We start from the raw sequence: 20,715 nt of genomic DNA, 5'->3' as shown, positions 1-20,715 counted from the left end.
CAACAGCAGCTGGGCTGCACCTATTGTCATGGTGAGGAAGAAAGACCAAAGCCCGCGATTATGTGTGGATTACAGACCCCTTAACGAAAGGACTATTAAAGATGCCTATCCCCTGCCACGTATTCAGGACACTCTGGACACACTCTCCAATGCCAGGTACTTCAGTACACTAGACTTGACTTCAGGCTACTGGCAGGTGGAATTGACACCAAGGGCCCGCAAAGCCGCAGCTTTCTGCACTCGCAAGGGGCTATTTGAATGGAACGTCATGCCCTTTGGACTGTGCAATGCACCGGCCACGTTTCAGAGGCTAATGGACAGAGTATTAGTGGGATTGCAGTGGGAGACCTGCTTGGTGTATCTCGATGACATCATCGTCCTGGGGCGGGACGGTTCCGAAATGCTAAGCCGGCTCAGTGAAGTGTTCGCCAGGCTACGAGGAGCTAACCTGAAGCTGAAAAAGTGCTGCCTTTTCCGGGAGAAGGTGGGTTACCTTGGCCACATTGTCTCAGCCCAGGGTGTGTCTACTGATCCAGAGAAGGTGAAGAAAGTGGCAGAGTGGCCTACGTCTCGTAACATCTCTGAGGTACGTCAGTTTGTGGGCCTGGCATCATATTACAGACGCTTTGTGGAAAACTTTGCTACGATAGCTAAACCTCTTCACGAGCTGACCAAAAAGTATGCACGATTTAATTGGACAGAGGAATGCCAGGAGGCATTCACAGAGCTGAAAGGACGACTGTCAACAGCTCCTGTCCTAGGCTACCCCCTTGACAGACTCGACACCGATGCTAGTGACTGGGGAATCGGAGCAGTCCTCTCCCAAATCCAGGGGGGTGAGGAGAGGGTGCTAGCCTATGGAAGCAGGAGGTTGTCAAAACTATTGCACCACCAGACGTGAACTTCTGGCAGGCGTGGAGTTTGCCTGTCACTTCAGACAATACCTGCTTGGCAGACCATTCACTCTCCGGACTGATCACAGCAGCCTGCGCTGGTTAACCAGGTTAAAAGAACCAGAGGGACAGCTGGCCCGCTGGCTAGAGAAGCTGGCAGAGTATGATTTTCAGGTGGTTCATCGACCGGGGAGACACCACCAAAATGCAGACGCACTTTCCAGGAGGCCCTGCAGGGAGTCGTGCCCCTGCACAGTGCCAGAGCATGACAGCGAGCGACACCAGCATAAGGGGGTCCAGTGTGACCTGACAGACAGTACAGCTGAAGTTGCCATATATACTCCCACAGAGCAACCTCTAGTGGGGGTAGCTGAGCCAGAGTTTCCTCCAGTGGGGGTAGAGGATGCCTGCAGTGACAACAATAACAACTATGACCTGCTAAATCCAAGCATCAACTGAGTGAGTGATATTCCCAACACCAGTTTATTCTCTGGGTGGACTCAAGAACAGCTGAGAATGGCTCAGGAATCTGACCCTGACATTGCACCAGTAAAAAAGTGGATGGATGAAGGGAGAGGCCGGCTGCCATATGCAGACATAGCCCACTTGAGCCCCGCTACCAAATCATACTGGGCACAGTGGAATAGACTTAACCAGAAAGATGGAGTGCTAATGAGGAAATATTATAGCACTGAAGGAACAACGTTTTACCCCCAGATTGTGCTGCCTCATATGTACCGCAGTTCAGTGATGGAGCAGATGCATGATGGTCCTGTGGGAGGCCATTTTGGAGTAGAAAGAACTCTCACACGCCTGCAAACCAGATATTTCTGGTATAACATGAAGGACGATGTCACACTCTGGTGCCGCACCTGCCCCAGCTATGGGCACGGTGCGAGTCGGTGCCCCCATGGAGAGGATTGCAGTTGATGTGATGGGCCCTTTAAATGAAACAGAGAGACACAATAGCTACATACTAGTAGTGCAAGACTACTTCAGTAAGTGGGTAGAAGCCTATCCAATCCCAGACCAGCAAGCATCCACGGTGGCAGAAAAGATGGCCTCTGAGTGGGTGTGTAGGTACGGAGCTCCCCAGTGCTTGCACAGTGACCAGGGCACACATTTCGAGTCAGCTGTTTTCCAGGGGATGTGCGAGCTGCTGGGGATTGACAAGACTCGAACTACCCCATTTCACCCACAGTCTGATGGACAGGTAGAGCGCTTTAATGCCACTCTGCAGAAAATCCTGGCTACTACTGCAGACAGATGTCACTGGGATCTCATGATGCCTTATGCACTCATGGCTTACAGAGCAACTCCACACAGCTCCACCGGATTGACACCAAATATGATGCTTTTTGGAAAAGAAGTCACTGAGCCAGTCGACCTGGTCGCTGGTTTGCCACCTGACAATGACAATATCGACACTAACACCCCCCCTCAATATGTCATGAAACTGAGAGAACGTCTGGAGCTGTCTCACCAGCTGGCACGAGAAGCTCTTGGGAAATCTGTTGAGCGAGCTAAAAAACAGTACGACAAAAACATTTGTCAAACCCAACACAAAGTGGGAGATGCAGTCTGGCACCTGATTAAAGGCACCAAAAGGGTTAAAAACAAGGTACGAAAGTTTCTGCCATCCTACGAGGGCCCTTACTTCATTGTAGGCATGTTGGATGACCTGATCTATAGACTCAAAAAGAGCCCCAGAGCCAAAGTCAAAGTTGTCCACCATGACAAGCTCAAGCCTTATTATTCCAGGACCCCATTAGACAACAGCTGGGTGTTCAAAGACACAGAAGCCTGGGCGCCTGTCGAGGTGCCGCCCCCTCAGCCAGACCTCAACTCATCTGACACAGTCATCGGGCCTCTCCACCTGTGGGACCCCCCATCAGACGCAGAGGACCCAGCTGTGGAGGCCCTCGAGGACCCAGCTGTGGAGGCCCTCGAGGACCCAGCTGTGGAGGCCCTCGAGGACCCAGGTTCTTCACTGCCAGTTACGCCGAGCAGCAGCTGGCTTCATGACAGACTTCCTCGGACTCAGCGCCCTTCCAGGGCCCCGGCCAGTGGTCCCCTACGGATTTCCACCCCTCTACAGAGACCCCAGCGAGTCCGCAGAGTTCCTGACATGTTAGGTGACTGGGTCAGTCACTAGGGTTTGTTAAAGTTGAACCTGAGTCAGGGTGTCAGCAGGTTTGTTCCTAACTCAGTAAAGGAAAACAAAGTTCCAGAGTAATTCTATGCTCTTAAGCTAAAGTTATTTAATTATATTGTTATACATCCACAGTTTGTGGCTCTATTTCATTTAGTTGCCTGTGGTAATGAGTAATGTGGATAGTGTTTTACTGCTTTGACACTTGATGCAGGATGTAACTGGTTAGAGAAACCAAACAGATGGTACAATTGTAATGCCTAAGAGCCACATCATATATAGAGTGAAATCACACAGTGTTGAATTTAACTGGGTTGATTAACTACATCACAGTATGTTATGTACATGTCAGCATGTGTGTTTATACACCTTTGAAACGTTACAAAAAAAGGATCTATGCAGTATGCTTCGTGGACATTTGTATGGACATTGCCTCATGATTCAAGGAAGACGCCTTCAAGGACTGTGGGAAATGGGGATTATTGTGGGGAATGTGTTGCCATTAATGTTTCATGCTTTCCTTTTATAATGTTTACATGCTGGAGTGATGTTAATGGTTGTTTTATCATCATCCAGAGTGGGGGTAGTGTTCCAGGCTTGGCCTGTCACTTTAAGAGTAGCAGCCGCAAGGGGTTGTGGGTTTTTGGAAGTCTGGTGTGTGTAAAATGTGATGGCCAAGGCGAAGTGCGGAGGTATGAAGAGAGAGACGAAAGTATAGAGAAAGTGATCAGAAAAGGAATAGTGTGTAGTTTGTATGTATTCAATTCAGTGTCAATGTAATTGAAGAACCTGAATAAACGGAGGTTCTTCCCACGGCACCCGAACGCATCGTCTTCATCCTTTTTCCCCTCGAAATATCTGGACAGCTAGTTACCGGCTGACAACGAGCCAAGTGAGAAACCACCGGTGTGTATCCGAAACTACGGTTTCGGTGCCGAGATACCGTCAGTATAAAAGGTAACATAATGCATGTTTTCTGCTATCTTTGATGAGTGATAAAAATAAAATGTTACCATTAGTTCTTAATGAAATTGATACGGTTTGACTTTGTATTAGTTTGCCTACTACTAACAATACATTGAAGTACTTTTACTGTGTATTTATTGAGAAATACTCTGTCAAAGTCCCCTGCTGAGAACAAAATCAAGCCACTTCTGCTAAGTTTGATGAGGGAAAAAAATATGTTTTGCCATTAGTTCTTCGTGAGATTGACACTGTTGGACTCAGTACTAGTACCACAAGTACTATGAAGTACTTGTGGTACTTTTACTGTGTACTTTGTGAGTAATCCTCTGTCAGAGTCCCCTCCTGAGTACAATAATGCATGTTTCTCTGCTATTTTGAATCAGCGTTAAAACACCTTTCTCATGAGATCCAATATTATTGGACAGAGTACTTTAAGAGGATGGTAGACATGATATCAGCAATACTTCCAGTCAGTACTCCGGCAGCAGCATTTTCACACCTTGGAAAGTCTTTAGAGTCTGGCCTGGACAGCTGGTCTATCCTTCAGCAAAGTGACGCTCCCTTGTGACTCTGGTTGGCCTCTTATGAAGCTGCTGTCTTTTAATATATGATTATTTCTCTGCTCCTAGTTCATTCCTCTCAGATTCTTCCATCAGTCCCAGTCATTGCATGTCAGTCAATAGAGCTTCGAAAAATGTGTCCAATTCAACAAAATGTTTTTGTGAAGGCCAGAGCTAAATTATAGATTGTTTGATTGTGTAATTACAAGGTGAGAGAAAAATAAATCCACATCCTCCTATTTAACTTATTTTATTTACTTTTCCATGTTGTACATATACTTACTTGTATTACATGTTGAACCACAAATCCTTTCATCTGCTGTATTAATAAAGTTGCCACGTGTTTTCAAATTCAAGTTAAGGCACTATCTGTGCAGAACATTACAAATATTCTTCATTTGCAGTATTTTAAAAGTGTTCAGAAAGACTGCATCAATTATATGCTATATATATAAATATATATATAATATCAATATTGTTATTAACTTAAACCAAAGTCAATTTAAATAGCGGGCAAAAATGGGATAATTGCCATGGATGTGGTGTTTGATATAGTTTACGTTCAATTTTAACTATTTTAGGCAGAAAAACGTATATTGACTAAAACTTTTTTAATAATTTACTATAATTTAGAAAGGTTTTTATGAGAAATCATTTCAAAAGTAAACTTCTTTTTCATTTTATATTTCAATTTGAAATGTTTGCACACAACATTATTAATTTATACATTTGTATACATTTTTTAAATTATGAATCCATTTATTTTATTGTATTTCCTTGAGGCTGGGGAAGATATCCAGCATGTGGTTCAACATGTAATACAAGTAGTAGTAGTAGTTTGTTTGTGGAGTTTAGCTTCACTGTGTTGTCTTTAGCTACCGGCTAACAGTTAGCTTCACTGTGTTGTCTTTAGCTACCGGCTAACAGTTAGCTTCACTGTGTTGTCTTTAGCTACAGGCTAACAGTTAGCTTCACTGTGTTGTCTTTAGCTACAGGCTAACAGTTAGCTTCACTGTGTTGTCTTTAGCTACAGGCTAACAGTTAGCTTCACTGTGTTGTCTTTAGCTACAGGCTAACAGTTAGCTTCACTGTGTTGTCTTTAGCTACAGGCTAACAGTTAGCTTCACTGTGTTGTCTTTAGCTACTGGCTAACAGTTAGCTTCACTTTGTTGTCTTTAGCTACAGGCTAACAGTTAGCTTCACTGTGTTGTCTTTAGCTACAGGCTAACAGTTAGCTTCACTGTGTTGTCTTTAGCTACAGGCTAACAGTTAGCTTCACTTTGTTGTCTTTAGCTACAGGCTAACAGTTAGCTTCACGGTGTTGTCTTTAGCTACAGGCTAGCTTCACTGTGTTGTCTTTAGCTACAGGCTAACAGTTAGCTTCACTGTGTTGTCTTTAGCTACAGGCTAACAGTTAGCTTCACTGTGTTGTCTTTAGCTACAGGCTAACAGTTAGCTTCACTGTGTTGTCTTTAGCAACCGGCTAACAGTTAGCTTCACTGTGTTGTCTTTAGCTACAGGCTAACAGTTAGCTTCACTGTGTTGTCTTTAGCAACCGGCTAACAGTTAGCTTCACTGTGTTGTCTTTAGCTACAGGCTAACAGTTAGCTTCACTTTGTTGTCTTTAGCTACAGGCTAACAGTTAGCTTCACGGTGTTGTCTTTAGCTACAGGCTAGCTTCACTGTGTTGTCTTTAGCTACAGGCTAACAGTTAGCTTCACTGTGTTGTCTTTAGCTACAGGCTAACAGTTAGCTTCACTGTGTTGTCTTTAGCTACAGGCTAACAGTTAGCTTCACTGTGTTGTCTTTAGCAACCGGCTAACAGTTAGCTTCACTGTGTTGTCTTTAGCTACAGGCTAACAGTTAGCTTCACTGTGTTGTCTTTAGCAACCGGCTAACAGTTAGCTTCACTGTGTTGTCTTTAGCTACAGGCTAACAGTTAGCTTCACTGTGTTGTCTTTAGCTACAGGCTAACAGTTAGCTTCACTGTGTTGTCTTTAGCCACAGGCTAACAGTTAGCTTCACTGTGTTGTCTTTAGCTACAGGCTAACAGTTAGCTTCACTGTGTTGTCTTTAGCTACAGGCTAACAGTTAGCTTCACTGTGTTGTCTTTAGCTACAGGCTAACAGTTAGCTTCACTGTGTTGTCTTTAGCTACAGGCTAACAGTTAGCTTCACTTTGTTGTCTTTAGCTACAGGCTAACAGTTAGCTTCACTGTGTTGTCTTTAGCTACAGGCTAACAGTTAGCTTCACTTTGTTGTCTTTAGCTACAGGCTAACAGTTAGCTTCACTGTGTTGTCTTTAGCAACCGGCTAACAGTTAGCTTCACTGTGTTGTCTTTAGCTACAGGCTAACAGTTAGCTTCACTGTGTTGTCTTTAGCTACAGGCTAACAGTTAGCTTCACTGTGTTGTCTTTAGCTACAGGCTAACAGTTAGCTTCACTGTGTTGTCTTTAGCTACAGGCTAACAGTTAGCTTCACTGTGTTGTCTTTAGCTACAGGCTAACAGTTAGCTTCACTGTGTTGTCTTTAGCTACAGGCTAACAGTTAGCTTCACTGTGTTGTCTTTAGCTACAGGCTAACAGTTAGCTTCACTGTGTTGTCTTTAGCTACAGGCTAACAGTTAGCTTCACTGTGTTGTCTTTAGCTACAGGCTAACAGTTAGCTTCAGGTATGAAATCAGAACACATTTCAAACAGTAAATTGAAGTTATTTTGAAAAAAAGGAACTCGGTCAGAGTTTAACTCTGAAATGTTTTAGTGCATATTTAAACATTTAATCTCCCGATGGCTTAAAACTGATTTACAGGTTTCATCATCGTATCCCAGAATGCTTTGCTTCAGTCTTACCATTGATTTGACATGCTAATGAATCAGCTCGTTCACATCCATCACAAAGATTAGTAAACATTTTCTTTCAGAAAACAGATATTCCTTCACCGGCCCGAAAACACACACTGTCACATGAACTTCAGTAAACCTTCAGATGACCTTCAGATGACCTTCAGTGAACCTTCAGGTGACCTTTAGTAACTCAGATGACCTTCAGTACCTTCAGGTGACCTTCAGTAAAACTTCAAGTGACCTTCAGTACCTTCTGTAAATATGGAGTTAATCTGGAGTTAAAATTAAGTTAATCTGAAGTAGATCTGGAGAACATTTGGAGTTAATGTCGAGTTAATCTGAAATGAATCTGAAATGAATCTGAAGTTAGTGTGTGTTTTGGGACAGTCGGTGAGACCAGAACAACAACATGCCAAAATGTTCTCAACTTTCAATTTAAAATATTTTTTCATTATAATAAAATGTATTTAATATAAAATCTCACCACTTTTCTTCCACGCACAGACGGGCGTCACAGATTTTTAAAATACAAAAACATGATTGACTCTTATCCACACACAGATACTCATATTGTTTTACACGATGTGCTACACGACGGTCAGACTTTAAAACCGTCTGAATCTTTTCAGTGTCAAATAGAAAAATAACGAGTAGAAAGGAAACCTCTGCTACACCTTCACATCCTGCGCTCTGATTGGACGGACAGGACAACACCTGCACCAGTCTGTGTGTGTGTGTGTTTGTGCTTCAGATGGCGGTGTCCCAGAACACGGTGGGGGTGTGTGTGTTGGGGGGGGCGGAGTATGGCGGAGGCTTCCTCCTCCAGCTGGGCAGGATGGGAAGGCTGTCCTGTTTCAGAAGATTCTTCTCCGGGCGCTGACGGCCTTTAATCTCCCGACACAGAACTCGCTTCCTCTCGATCATCTCCATCATGGTGGCGTCTCCGCACAACCAGGGCATCTGGACACACACACACACACACACACACACACACACACACACACACACACACACACACACACACACACACACACACACACGTTGTTTGAGTGGTGTGTGTTTGAGGCTGACAACATCAACACACACAAGGACACGGTCATCTACTACATTGGAAAATGCATCGATGACATTAATTAATTCCCCAATCAAAAGCCCTGGATAAACGAGAGGAGTCCTGAGAGGGGTCTGCCTGAGAGGGGTCTGCCTGAGAGGGGTCTGCCTGAGAGGGGTCTGCCTGAGAGGGGTCTGCCTGAGAGGGTCTGCCTGAGAGGGGTGTGTCCTGAGAGGGGTCTGCCTGAGAGGGGTCTGCCTGAGAGGGGTCTGCCTGCAGGCCTCCACTCTCAGGACACCTCCACTGTCAGTACAGGAAGTGACGATTCTGACGAGCACGTTTTCCCGCCCCCTCGAAGGACTCGTCTGATGGAAGTTTTTGCAAATCAGTAAGGTAAGGTGCGTGACCTGTTTGCACTATCCAAAACAATGAATGCAGTCTATTGTTTCGCAGACAAAACAACATTTATCGATATAATATATATATACTTGCAGAGCATATCATTTGCTTATCATAAGCCACCGATGGCGATATGCACTGATGGCGCTATGCACTGATGCGTCTCAATATCATCAGCGGTAAAAAAAAACGTTGATGCAGATGGAAGGCAATTGAATGCACTCATTTACCGAGACATGGGGACAAGCCGGTATGTCTTATTTGCTACGAGGCAGTGGCATTGCGTGAGAAACCTTAAGTAACCTTGCGCGTGTGTGTGTGTGTGTGTGTGTGTGTGTGTGTGTGTGTGTGTGTGTGTGCCCACTAGAGGTGGGGACTCGAGTCACATGACTTGACTCGAGTCAGACTCGAGTCGCATATTTTTTGACTTGAGACTTGCTTGACTAACATTGATAAAAGACTTGACTTGACTTTGACTTGGTATTCATGACTACCTGGAGGCTTGCCACACGTTGCCATCCACATCAGCTTCTGAACATTGCCCTGGTCCATCCTCTTCCTCACCGCAACCCAACACATCAGCTCTCTCTCCTGCTTCCATCAAGTGTCCCCCACTCCCGGCTTGATTGCAAAAGTGGCGAGCCCTTCCTTGGTGTGCACATCATGCACCATACACGCAAACCACGAACAAGAGGCATTCAAAGTTACATTGTAGTGTGATTACAAAGCCTGTACTTTTTAAAGTAAAATGTTGTATCAGTACTTCTACTTTTACCAAATGATTTACTACTTAAGTAAAGAGTGTGTCCTTTTGCCACCTCTGATGGTGTGTGTTGTGCATGAAAGAGGACCATATTGATCATTTGGATAGCTTCCTGTTTAGATCTTCATACAGCTGTGTTTTTCATTCTAGAAACCTTTCACAGTCAATAAATCCTGGACCGTGGAAAGAGACGACTGCTTTGGAAATAGAAGTAATAGTATACAATTTGTATCATTTATATTCAACAGAAATGTCAAACCATAACAAAACAACTAAATGCTTTCTGACATGCTCGGGTTTCCCCAGGCAGCTATGGGAATGACTGTGGCACCTTCATGTTGATGCTAGGCTACATTATTGGTCTGATTTCATTCTCTGTTGTTTTTAAGATAATAACATTAAATAATATATGTTCTTTCATAGTATGCCCTTTACACCGTACTAGATGCACCCTATGATTTCACTATTGTAAGTTGATCTGGCTTTAAAGTAAACTCAAAATCCCATTATGACATTTAACCTGACATACAGTGATCATATATTTCTTTCCTTTTTTAGATTGACAGGCCAGCTTTGCATGGTGTGTCATGCTAATGGGGAATGTCGACCTCGGAAGGTGAGACCACTAAAATGTTGACGTTAGATTAACTTTGAAATGGTTAAAAAACACAATGTTATACCGACAGTACCTTTATTTCTTTGTTTAACCCTTTTTATTTGAGTCGTGGCAAAATGTTTGCCCACTGGACGGAGACATCTGAGCCCTCCTGCGAGGTGAGGTGCCTCCAGTGTTCAGAGTGAGGAAGAGGAGGGTGGATGACATCACTGAGCTCAGATTTGTATTGCAATCTATTTCACTTAAGTTGTGTTTGTATCTACTCTCACACTAAAGTTTCAATTTCATTATTTCTTTCACCACTCTGTCTTTAAAAAGATATGTATTTTGTCAATATTTACTGCATTTATTCTTCCTGGTGGAATCAGTGTTTAGGACGATCTTGGAGGACAGTCCTTAAACTAAAGAATATGTTGAAAATAGCATGCTTTACTAAAAGTATGGTGGTTCATGGCAATAGTCCCTTGTATTTTGAACATTCAACGTTTTTTTTATTTTTTTAGAAAGAGGAGCAACTTCAGCCTCGTCCAGCTGATCAGAAAGATGTGGAGAAAACAATGGAAGCGCTAGGCTTGTTTACTAGTTCTATCATATCCAAGGAGGACGCCCTTTCCTTGGGTTAGTCTGCCAAAAAGCTACTTAATATGTATCAGTGGGTATGATATATGTTCTCTCTCTTTTCCGTAGCCCACATCTAAGATGGTGCAGGACTGCAAGAAGGCAGCGGAGTGGGTGGTGGCACACAGGGTGCATTTGCCCGATGCAGGGAGCATGGGGGAAGCACAACTCACAGAGGCTGTCAAGCTTTGGGAGGAAAAACCTGAGGAATGTGACGAGGACGAGATGGAGGCAATCTTAGAGCCATTCAAGTTTAGGTTTGAACAGATGGAAGACATGTGGACCTTCTTAAACAAGATCAGAGACAAAAGAGGGTATCTGGCATTCTGCAAATGCATTTCTGTAGTTTGAATAAAGGGCAACAGGAAGTTGGAACACTTTGTCCACCTTGATGATACCATGAACACCACAGAGGAACAAAGGGCAACAGGAAGTTGGAACACTTTGTCCACCTTGATGATACCATGAGCACCACAGAGGAATAAAGGGCAACAGGAAGTTGGAACACTTTGTCCACCTTGATGATACCATGAACACCACAGAGGAACAAAGGGCAACAGGAAGTTGGAACACTTTGTCCACCTTGATGATACCATGAACACCACAGAGGAACAAAGGGCAACAGGAAGTTGGAACACTTTGTCCACCTTGATGATACCATGAACACCACAGAGGAACAAAGGGCAACAGGAAGTTGGAACACTTTGTCCACCTTGATGATACCATGAACACCACAGAGGAACAAAGGGCAACAGGAAGTTGGAACACTTTGTCCCCCTTGATGATACCATGAACACCACAGAGGAACAAAGGGCAACAGGAAGTTGGAACACTTTGTCCACCTTGATGATACCATGAACACCACAGAGGAACAAAGGGCAACAGGAAGTTGGAACACTTTGTCCACCTTGATGATACCATGAACTCCACAGAGGAGCTTTACTTTAAGAGAAGCCTTGTATTGTCTCCCGCATCACACCACAAGGGGATCTAGCAGAACAAAGAACTACCAAACATGAAAAGAGTTGACATTTTAATACACAATGGAATCTAAAATGGATATCATTTCTAGCAAATAGTTGAATATGCATAATCTTAATCCAATAGTGCAGTAAAGTGAGAAATGAAGTATGTAGTGAAACAGTCTATTGTAATAGCAAACAGTAGATTAGACTATAGAGCTGGAAGTAACATCATTATACATAACATTTTCCACCTTATGACGTAAATGAGAGGCTAATCATTTTAAGAAAATAAATATGGTTCTAACTTTCACTGCCCTCTGTGGTTTCATGCTGACATAGTTACAATATGTATCATACAAGTAGACAAATCATCTTGTTCTATCAAATACCCACAGCTGTCGGTTAATCATATCATCTCAGCTAATCGCATTCAAATGACTGGAGTATAGTCGTCTTTATTTTTATGTTATTATTCAAAGATAAATAAGGAAGGGTGTGTGAGATGGCAGAGAGGTTTCAGCTCCGATTATTACATCAAAGAGGCTAAATGTTTTCTATTATTTTATTTCACTATAGCTATATGGACGGTGAAAAGGTCTAATTTTGACCGAATTAATCAATAGCGGGTGTAACTAAAATACAAGATGTCGTCTTGTATTTTACAAGATATAAATATATATACGATTTTATTTCGTATTTGCGTGCATTTCCTGTTTCAAGAAGTGGCGCTGTACTGATAGTAACTACAATACAAGGTGTCCCTATATATCTATATATATATATATATGCATATGTATATAATAAGTGTCAGTACGATACGATTTTATTTTGTATTTGCGTGCATTTCCTGTTTGGAAAGTGGCGCTGTACTGATAGTGGCGATTTTATTTTGGAATTCTTAGCGTGCACTTCCTATCCTGAGAGTGGAGGTGTCCTCAGAGTGGAGGTGTCCTCAGAGTGGAGGTGTCCTCAGAGTGGAGGTGTCCTCAGAGTGGAGGTGTCCTCCGAGTGGAGGTGTCCTGACACTGCTGCCTGCAGGCAGGCTCCCATGGGATAAACGGGGAGGTGCGTGGCAAGCTAAAAGCGTGCACTATCGCACACAGAGGTGGAGATTTGAGATTAGATGGTGGTATTCCTTATGTAATGTAATATATTTCTTTCAGTCAGAAATGTAAAGTATATCTGTGAGTTTAGAGGAATCATATATTTTATTGTGATAAAGTGAGCAAACATTGACACACAGGTAGAGAGTGATGAGCATTTGAAATGTTAGTATATCCAGCTGAAGCAGATCCTCTCTGTAAACCAGGGGTGGGGAACCTCCGGCCCCCGGGCCGTATACGGCCCGCGAGACCATTTGATACGGCCCTCGAGGTAATTTATAAACACACGCACATTTTCTTTTAAGAAATCTAGACCGCAAAATAATTAAAAAAGCGAGTGCCTGTTTTTCCTGGCCAAGGTCAGGGTCCTTGAACACAACACGAGCCTAACGTGTCATCACGTGGTATATGTCTCGTCTGAAAGGGGTGTAGTGCTGACGGAGAGCCTTGGAACGCCGCTCCTAAAATGTCAGTACCCATAAGGAGCATGCTGCAGTTTCTGCGTGGCTGTGTCTTTAGCTGAAAGCCCAGTGACGATCTGTTCATCTGTCATACTGATCATACAGTCAATCACTTTGCTGTTATTAGCATCTGGTTAGCTAGCTATGCTAACGAATATGAGAAGCTTTTTCTCCAACCAGTGAGGTAAAGGCACATCTTTATATGATCATTATAGTTGTAAAAAAATAAGAGAATAAAGTAAACAGGTATAAAATACCATATGACAGTAAAAAGGGGAGTGATTTGTAAAATATCCATAAAGAAAAAGAAAATCTGTTTCATATGGTGTTGAGAGATGTATCCAGGGGCGGACTGGGACTAAAAATCAGCCCGGGAAACTCGACCGGCCGACCGGCCCAACTCGGTACCGCTAGTCAATTGTCAACGGGGGGTGCTAGTGAATTGTCCGACCGGCCCACTTCGGTACCGACCCACTGGGAAAACTCCCGGTATTCCCAATGGCCAGTCCGCCCCTGGATGTATCCATAGATCTCTTCATGTTGCTCTCAAAGTGCACCAGATTGATGCTTTTAACTTCAATATTTAAAACAAAAAATCTTCCCGGGGGAGCATGCCGCTGGACCCCCCTAGAGGAGGTTAGGTCCCCCCGCCCACTTAAATCATGTTCACATGGATAGGAAACTACATACATTTGCACACATCTTGTGTCCATATCTTTCTGTTTTGGTGGTCATGCCACACCGTGCACATGCATGCATGCCACACCGTGCACATGCATGCATGCCACACCGTGCACGTGCATGCATGCCACACCGTGATTAAGAGGTTGCTTTTTCTTTGCACAGCATGAAAGAAAGGTGAAATTAATGGGCTGTGATTTTAGTATTTTTAAGCAGAGGTCAATCATTTGTACGGCCCTCGGAGGATGTTGAAAAAATTGAAATGGCCCTTGAGAGGAAAAAGGTTCCCCACCCCTGCTGTAAACAGTAATCAGCTTCAGAGTTAGTTTAATGTTAGTGTTTAATAATAAACCTGTGTTAGTGTCATTATTCACATTATTTATAGAGTTTATCAACACTTTAAAATGTACTTCAGCGTTACAGTTCAGGACACAAAACATGATTTACTGAAACACCAAATATTCACACAAAACAGAAAATACTAAAATAACTTTAAACTAATCAGAGAAACACTTTCAATAAGCTCAACGACTATGTTTATACTGTATGTTTATATGTTTAAATGTTTACATGTTTACTTGTTTTCGTGTTTATACGTTTACATGTTTACATGTTACAGTTCTTATATCAGTCAGCTAATGGGTCGGAGATTTCATCTAAAATGTTTTTTACTTTCTGTTCAGCAAAGGACAGACAGGTTAATAGACAGGTGTTTGACAGGTAAACAGACAAGTAGACAGACAGGTATTTGACAGACAGATAAAATAGACAGGCGTTTGACAGACAGACAGGTGTTTGACAAGTAAATAGAGAGGTGTTTGACAGACAGACAGACAGACAGACAGACAGGTGTTTGACAAGTAAATAGAGAGTTGTTTGACAGACAGACAGACAGGTGTTTGACAAGTAAATAGAGAGGTGTTTGACAGACAGACAGACAGACAGACAGGTGTTTGACAAGTAAATAGAGAGGTGTTTGACAGACAGACAGACAGGTGTTTGACAAGTAAATAGAGAGGTGTTTGACAGACAGACAGACAGGTGTTTGACAAGTAAATAGAGAGTTGTTTGACAGACAGACAGACAGACAGACAGACAGACAGACAGACAGGTGTTTGACAAGTAAATAGAGAGGTGTTTGACAGACAGACAGGTGTTTGACAAGTAAATAGAGAGGTGTTGGACAGACAGACAGGTGTTTGACAGACAGACAGACAGACAGACAGGTGTTTGACAAGTAAATAGAGAGGTGTTGGACAGACAGACAGACAGACAGACAGGTGTTTGACAGACAGACAGACAGGTGTTGGACAGACATACAGACAGGTGTTTGACAGACTGACAGACAGGTGTTTGACAGACAGGTGTTCACAGTACCTGTCTGAGGGCCGGGTGGGGGGGGTCCTGCACGGGACGTTGAGATGAAGGAACTCCTGAAGTCGACGCCGAGCGGCCGAGTTTACAAACTGACTTTGATTCTGTGGATTTTATTACATCAGTTAAAACTAACAGAAATATATATATATGAGGTAAATCTGAAGAGGTTCTGATGAGGTCAATCTGATGAGGTAAATCTGAAGAGGTTCTGATGAGGTCAATCTGATGAGGTAAATCTGATGAGGTTCTGATGAGGTAAATCTGATGAGGTAAATCTGCTGAGGTAAATCTAATGAGGTAAATCTGCTGAGGTAAATCTGATGAGGTAAATCTGATGAGGTAAATCTGATGAGATAAATCTGATGAGGTAAATCTAATGAGGTAAATCTGATGAGGTAAATCTGATGAGGTAAATCTAATGAGGTAAATCTAATGAGGTAAATCTAATGAGGTAAATCTAATGAGGTAAATCTGCTGAGGTAAATCTAATGAGGTAATCTAATGAGGTAAATCTAATGAGGTAAATCTGATGAGGTAAATCTAATGAGGTAAATCTAATGAGGTAAATCTGCTGAGGTAAATCTAATGAGGTAAATCTAATGAGGTAAATCTGCTGAGGTAAATCTGATGAGGTAAATCTAATGAGGTAAATCTAATGAGGTAAATCTAATGAGGTAAATCTGCTGAGGTAATAATGAGGTAAATCTAATGAGGTAAATAATGAGGTAAATCTATGAGGTAAATCTAATGAGGTAAATCTGCTGAGGTAAATCTATGAGGTAATCTGAATGAGGTAAATCTAATGAGGTAAATCTAAGTGAGGTAAATCTAAGCTGAGGTAAATCTAATGAGGTAAATCTAATGAGGGTAATCTGCTGAGGTAAATCGAATGAGGGAATGCTTGAATCGAGGTAAATCTGCTGAGGTAAATCTAATGAGGTAATCTAATGAGGTAAATCTAATGAGGTAAATCTGCTGAGGTAAATCTAATGAGGTAAATCTAATGAGGTAAATCTAATGAGGTAAATCTAATGAGGTAAATCTGATGAGGTAAATCTGATGAGGTACATCTGCTGAGGTAAATCTGATGAGGTAAATCTAATGAGGTAAATCTAATGAGGTTCTGATGAGGTAAATCTAATGAGGTAAATCTAATGAGGTAAATCTGATGAGGTTAATCTAATGAGGTAAATCTAATGAGGTAAATCTAATGAGGTAAATCTGATGAGGTAAATCTAATGAGGTAAATCTGCTGAGGTAAATCGAATGAGGTAAATCTGATGAGGTAAATCTAATGAGGTAAATCTGCTGAGGTAAATCGAATGAGGTAAATCTGCTGAGGTAAATCTAATGAGGTTCTGATGAGGTAAATCTGATGAGGTAAATTGAATGAGGTAAATCTAATGAGGTAAATCTAATGAGGTAAATCTGATGAGGTAAATCTGCTGAGGTAAATCTAATGAGGTAAATCTAATGAGGTAAATCTGATGAGGTAAATCTAATGAGGTAAATCTGCTGAGGTAAATCTAATGAGGTAAATCTAATGAGGTAAATCTAATGAGGTAAATCTGATGAGGTAAATCTAATGAGGTAAATCTGCTGAGGTAAATCGAATGAGGTAAATCTGCTGAGGTAAATCTGCTGAGGTAAATCTAATGAGGTTCTGATGAGGTAAATCTGATGAGGTAAATCTAATGAGGTAAATCTGATGAGGTAAATCTGATGAGGTAAATCTAATGAGGTAAATCTAATGAGGTAAATCTGATGAGGTTAATCTAATGAGGTAAATCTGATGAGGTAAATCTAATGAGGTAAATCTAATGAGGTAAATCTAATGAGGTAAATCTGATGAGGTAAATCTGCTGAGGTAAATCTAATGAGGTAAATCTGCTGAGGTAAATCTAATGAGGTAAATCTAATGAGGTAAATCTGCTGAGGCAAATCTAATGAGGTAAATCTAATGAGGTAAATCTGCTGAGGTAAATCTAATGAGGTAAATCTAATGAGGTAAATCTAATGAGGTAAATCTGCTGAGGTAAATCTAATGAGGTAAATCTGCTGAGGTAAATCTAATGAGGTAAATCTAATGAGGTTAATCTAATGAGGTAAATCTAATGAGGTAAATCTGATGAGGTAAATCTGATGAGTTAAATCTAATGAGGTAAATCTGATGAGGTAAATCTAATGAGGTACATCTGATGAGGTTAATCTAATGAGGTAAATCTAATGAGGTACATTCTAATGAGGTAGCTAATTAGTTCTGATGAGGTTATACTGCTAATGAGGTTCTGATGAGGTTAATCTAATGAGGTACATCTGATGAGGTAAATCTAATGAGGTACATCTGCTGAGGTTAATCTAATGAGGTTCTGATGAGGTTAATCTAATGAGGTTCTGATGAGGTTAATCTGATGAGGTTAATCTAATGAGGTTAATCTAATGAGGTAAATCTAATGAGGTTCTGATGAGGTTAATCTAATGAGGTTCTGATGAGGTTAATCTAATGAGGTTCTGATGAGGTAAATCTGATGAGGTAAATCTAATGAGGTTCTGATGAGGTAAATCTAATGAGGTTCTGATGAGGTAAATCTGATGAGGTTCTGATGAGGTAAATCTGATGTGGTAAAAACTGAGGAGGTAAATCTGACAAAGATGAAGTCCTATAGTCCTCAGACTCACCTCCTGAACCTCCGGACAGCATCATGGTCGGACTGACAGACGACCTCCCCATCCGGCCTGAAACCGGACTGCTCTGTCCATCTCTGTCTCTGGTTCCGTGCCTCGGCAGAGACCGGGAGTCTCCTGAGACACAACAACACCAGACATGAGAACAAGACATAAACCCTCATTTATTCATCCAAGACAACACAGAACACAGAGACTTCTCTCCTGAAGAACCAGCTTCCAGTTTAATCTGATGAAGCTTATAGTGAGGGCTGGCTCAGACTGACCTGGGACCAGCTCCTAGTTCTGCTGCTATATACTGAATACTCTCCTCTTATAGTGTGGGCTGGCTCAGACTGACCTGGGACCAGCTCCTAGTTCTGCTGCTATATACTGAAGACTCTCCTCTTACAGTGAGGGCTGGTTCAGACTGACCTGGGACCAGCTGGTAGTTCTGCTGCTATAGACTGAAGACTCTCCTCTTACAGTGAGGGCTGGTTCATACTGAGCTGGGACCAGCTGCTAGTTCTACTGCTATAGACTGAAGACTCTCCTCTTATAGTGAGGGCTGGTCCAGGCTGACCTGGGACCAGCTGCTAGTTCTGCTGCTATAGACTGAAGACTCTCCTATAAAGCTTATAGTGAGGTCTGGTTTTAGACTGCTGTGGTGCTGAGGCAGGACTCACGGTTAACCTTCACTTTCTGTCTTCAGACCCGTTCTTGTTCTAAAAAACCCACATATTGAACAGAAATAAAAATTGGAAACCGATGTGATGCAGTACTCATTTTGTACCTTCACTTCCACGGCTCTTCCTGCCTCCCTTCTTGGTCACATGTCTTCCTGAGGTGAACAGATGGTTGAGTTCGTCCAATGGGCTGGTGGGAGTCTGTGACCTCATCGACACGTTCTGCATTGATCCGTGAGTGGAGGAGGAGTTACTGAGTCTGGCTCCGCCCTCCCCTCCTCCGCGGTGGGAGGATGAGGAAGAGGAAGAGGAAGAGCGAGGAATACTTCCTCCCGCAATAAGAGCGTCGTACGGCGGCGGCCTCTTCAGGCTCAGAGGAGTCAGAGAGCGCCCCATGCTGACCGGGGACGGACATGCTGATTGGCTGCGCGGGTAACCATGACCACTGTGGGTGGAGCCAGAAGACTTGTAGGGGTTTGAGTGGAGAGGCGGAGCTGAGGAGCGTCCGGAGGAGGTGATGGTGTAGGTGGAGGACAGGTCCCGGTCCCGGTTTCGGTCCCGGTCCCGGTCTCTGTCCCGGTCCCGGTCCCGGTCTTTTTCCCGGTCTCTGTCTTTGTCCTTGCGATGGTGGGCGGAGATCTGTGGATGTTCAGCACCGCCTGACTTGCTGAAGGAAACGTTATCCATGACGGGCAGCCGGCCGGCATCCAAAGGGGTGAGGGGCGACTCGTCTGAGTTTGGCGAGCACTGAGCAGGGGCGGGGGGGAAGACCAACAGCGGTGGGCGATGCGTCAGGAGGTTGGGGAATGGGGGAGGGATGTCGCAACCCCGGGTCTCCCAGACTTCAGAGTCCATGATGGCACTGTGAGCGTCCTGCAGGAAGTCCTCCAGCATCGGGTACTTCATCTCCTCATAGACCGCCTCGCTCTGCTCGTCGTCCTCCCGACCGCTCAGCTCACGAAGGATGTTTCCCACCATCTCGATGTAGACTGGCTCCTCGCCGTCTCTCGATGCCGGACTCGAAGCCTTCCTGTTGCCGAGGTTGCCCATGTAAGAGTCGTCGAAGGAGGTGCTGAGCTGAGTGTTCGGGTTCCTCTTGGGTTTGGGAGGAGGCATTTTCTTGTAGTCCTCGTTGTAGAGATGGCATCGAGCTGCAGACAGACAGATTTTAAACCAGGAGCACAGACACTGAGCAGAATCTGATCTGATCTAAGGAGCCTGGTGTTACTGATGGTCTGACTGACGGTGAAACAAAAACAGGTCCTAACCTCGGCTTTATGAGGCTACGCCTCCCAACAATCGCTGAATTTCCTTGCTCTCACCGAGACGTGGATCACACCATACAACAACCAACCCTCCACCCCACCTTCAACACCTCCACCCCTGCAGCTCTGAACTCAGGCTATTGCTTCACCCAAACACCCAGACCAACTGGGAGGCACTTCTTATCTTCCTTAAATTGAGTTTTCACCTATTCCCACAGTTTACTCCATGTTACCGATACAATAACTTACCCTATTCAATTAATCATGGTTGTTCTCTACCACCAGGTCCTGTTGGGGAATTCCTGGAGGAATTAGATGCCCTCCTTTCCTGACGCACATTATTACAATCAAGAATTCAATCTTCTTTCTCCAACCTCAAAAAACTCTTCTCAATATTCTCAGCCCTTCTTGAAACCCCCACTCCCCCAAGTCCTTCCTCACTTGCACAGGGCCACTTTGTTAACTACTTAGAGAAGAAGATAGATGACATTCGCTCATTATTTCCCAGCTCTCCCACGGACACAACCTGTTCATCTACCTCACCCCTTCTCACACCCTTACTTATTTCCCTAAAATATCTCACTTGATACCTCTGCACGCCCAACTACCTGCAGAGGAACTGCCCACTGAGGAACTTCCCACTGAGGAACTG

At 43.3% G+C, this 20,715-nt stretch overlaps 1 protein-coding gene across 1 annotated transcript in view; it reads right to left on the bottom strand.

The window, feature by feature from the left end:
* Positions 1-7,325: 7,325 nt before the first annotated feature.
* nyap2a (neuronal tyrosine-phosphorylated phosphoinositide-3-kinase adaptor 2a) overlaps positions 7,326-20,715 on the bottom strand; it is a 30,337-nt gene continuing 16,947 nt past the window's right edge. Inside the window, exons 4-7 of the mRNA XM_034148189.1 lie at positions 18,906-19,949; positions 18,128-18,250; positions 15,449-15,549; positions 7,326-8,374 (exon numbers count right to left, since the gene is read on the bottom strand). Of these exons, the coding sequence (XP_034004080.1) occupies positions 8,162-8,374; positions 15,449-15,549; positions 18,128-18,250; positions 18,906-19,949 (1,481 nt within the window). The 3' untranslated portion in view covers positions 7,326-8,161. The remainder of the gene's footprint in view (positions 8,375-15,448; positions 15,550-18,127; positions 18,251-18,905; positions 19,950-20,715) is intronic.

Source organism: Trematomus bernacchii, unplaced genomic scaffold (assembly GCF_902827165.1).
Source record: "Trematomus bernacchii unplaced genomic scaffold, fTreBer1.1, whole genome shotgun sequence".
Lineage (NCBI taxonomy): Eukaryota > Metazoa > Chordata > Actinopteri > Perciformes > Nototheniidae > Trematomus > Trematomus bernacchii.
The sequence above is the reverse complement of the archived record's forward strand: the minus strand, read 5'-3'. Positions and strand labels throughout refer to the sequence as shown.